The 2500-nt window shown below is 36.0% G+C and overlaps 1 protein-coding gene across 2 annotated transcripts in view; it reads left to right on the forward strand.

Annotated features, from left to right (window-relative positions):
• The window catches only part of LOC144966978 (uncharacterized), a 32137-nt gene that overhangs the window by 9649 nt on the left and 19988 nt on the right, over nucleotides 1-2500 (forward strand). The window contains exon 2 of one of the 2 annotated variants that reach the window (XM_078903674.1): nucleotides 572-1017. In XM_078903674.1, the coding sequence (XP_078759800.1) occupies nucleotides 896-1017 (122 nt within the window). In that variant the 5' untranslated portion in view covers nucleotides 572-895. Of the gene's footprint in view, nucleotides 1-438; nucleotides 1018-2500 lie in introns of both variants that reach the window. The other variant, XM_078903673.1, reaches the window with a different exon arrangement.

A 2500-nucleotide genomic window follows, 5' to 3' on the forward strand; every position in this document is an offset into this window, starting at 1 on the left:
TGGGTTCGAGCCTCGCGCTCGGCGCATAGTTGAGTCCTTGGAAAAGACTCTTTACTCACTTTCTCTCACCGTACTCGGGTGTAAAATGAGTACCTGGCCATTAACAGCGTTGTCTTTGTACGAAAAATTATGATATCGCCTAACAGGTGGCATGTCCCATCCTACATGTTAAATGTTGCTGTTGACCAGGGACCCCTTGTAAAGCGCTTTGAGCACATAATTTAGTGGATATTGCGCTATATAAAGCTCAATTTTAATTATTATTTTTTGAGGGAATACCTTAATTTTAACGACGGTTTGACTGCAATAATGATTAGACTTACAGATGAAGAATATTTAATTGTGATTGAACGTTAACTTCTAAGTATGATATTTTTTCTGCTTTCTCATGCGTAGACTTGTTTTATTTCTATTATACCTATCTATGTTTATTTTCAGATCGGAGCCTTGGGCCAGACTTAACTACATAATTAAATAATTCATCGTATCGGTTTATAATTTATCAACTATTCCCCCCCCCCCTTCCTCCCAATCCCTTTAAAATGCATAATAATCGCGGATATATTTTTAGCATGACGGGAACTAACTTTTTATAACATAAAGTGACGTCATTTAGTGATTGGATGACGAGGTCATGGATTACATTTTCTTCGGGTCCAGTGCCTTTCATTTCATTTGGATTTGACGTAACGAATTTCAACTATAAAAAAGAATGAACTTAAATTCAATTGTTCTCCCTGGTGACTGTTTTAAATAAAATGTAGTCCAGAAATCAAGAAACGCAAGATTAGTTTTGATTTGGACAAATTGGGAATAACCCACGTGACCATACCACGCTGCTTCCGGTCCCTTTCGTTATTCCCAACACGTCAAGTCCTAACATCGTCCAATCATCATGTCTATCATTTCGTCATCGAGGAGTGAGGGAGGAGCACCAATCTCATTAGAGACGGAGAGAAGAAAGACGATGAGAATGGTTCATGTAGTAGAGAAAGAATTGGATAGCTTTAAAGAAAGGTGAGTATGGATGGATTAACATTTGGATAATATTATAAAATATTAAGATAAATGTTAACATGAACATTTATATAGTGCATTTTTTAGGTTTCGCCATGTTCAATGCGCTTCATAATACTTCCTTTATTGCCCCAAGTAAGCTCGTGGAACCAAATATCTAATTGATGATTGAAAGTATTATATAGTGGTAGAGAAAATTATAAAAAAATAAGCTTGAAAAGTATTTCTTCTGGCGATATAAAGAACAGGTGGCGGAGTTTTAAAACTGTTGTCAACTATAAAGCCCACGATTCTACCAGAAGACATCGGAATTGAAACACATTTTATTCACGTTTCGACACAACAAACATTTGTTATTGAATAAGAAAAACATAAATTAGACATGAATTTAGAATAGGAAATTACTATTGAAGTCACTGAAGAAGAAACCTGAATTATATAATGTATAGTGTCGGATGGAAAATAGAATATGCCCATCAGCTGCCCCCTCCCCCCCCCCCCCCCCCCCCCCCCCCCACCCTCCCATTTTTACATATATTTTAAACACGTCCATCCCTGACTTCTATAATCATGAAATCTTTAGAAAAAAATTTTCCTTATTAAAATCAGGAATTAATTTATGCCATTGGGTGATAGTCATCAATTTGCTTACAAACCAGGAATAGTGTAGAATATGCCATTCTGCTGTTTACTAACAGCATCTACAGGCATCTAGATCATGCTCGGAGTTATTGTAGATTGCTTTTCACAGATTTTACTTCAGCGTTTAATACAATGCAACCTCAGATGGAAGTTCAAAAATTGACCAGTCTAAATTTAAACAAGTATATTACTGCTTGGTACTCGAATTTCTTACTGGGAGAGAACAGTATGTTCAATTAGAACAAGGATTGTCTTCCTGCATATCTACAAATATTGGTGCTCCTCGTGGTTGTGTATTGTCCCCTGTATTATTTACAATATACACGAATGACTGGAGAAGTTAATACCCGAGTGTACCTTTAATAAATTTTGCGATGATACCGCTCTTATGATAGTCAAATGATGTTAATGACGACAATAATCGCAAAACTCTAGCAATGACATTATGCCCTTGGGTAAGACATCATTATTCAATTCAGGAAGGAAACGTACATGACTATTGGCTACATGTACCGTACGGAACCGAATTATTGTTTCGTGGAACCTACTGGGGAAATAAATGAAGCATTGTAAAAAACTAGCAGATTGAGAGATGAAATACGCAATTGTAACTGACTAAAGCAACCTTTGTTTATCCATGCAGAGTCAATTCACTTTGAAAATCTGGCACGTTCAAAAGACTTAGTAGACACTTCCAACTGGCATCTTCCGTGCATTCTATCTAGTATCTTATCATTTTTACCTTTACAGAAGATAACGCATTAAAGCATTTCATAAACATTTCCTAACCTTTTATTTTTTACAAAAAAACACTACTACTACTACTACTACTACTACTACT

This window comes from Berghia stephanieae, chromosome 3 (genome assembly GCF_034508935.2).
Source record: "Berghia stephanieae isolate SIO BIC M18660-M18661 chromosome 3, UCSD_Bste_1.3, whole genome shotgun sequence".
In the NCBI taxonomy this organism is placed as follows: Eukaryota; Metazoa; Mollusca; class Gastropoda; order Nudibranchia; family Aeolidiidae; genus Berghia; species Berghia stephanieae.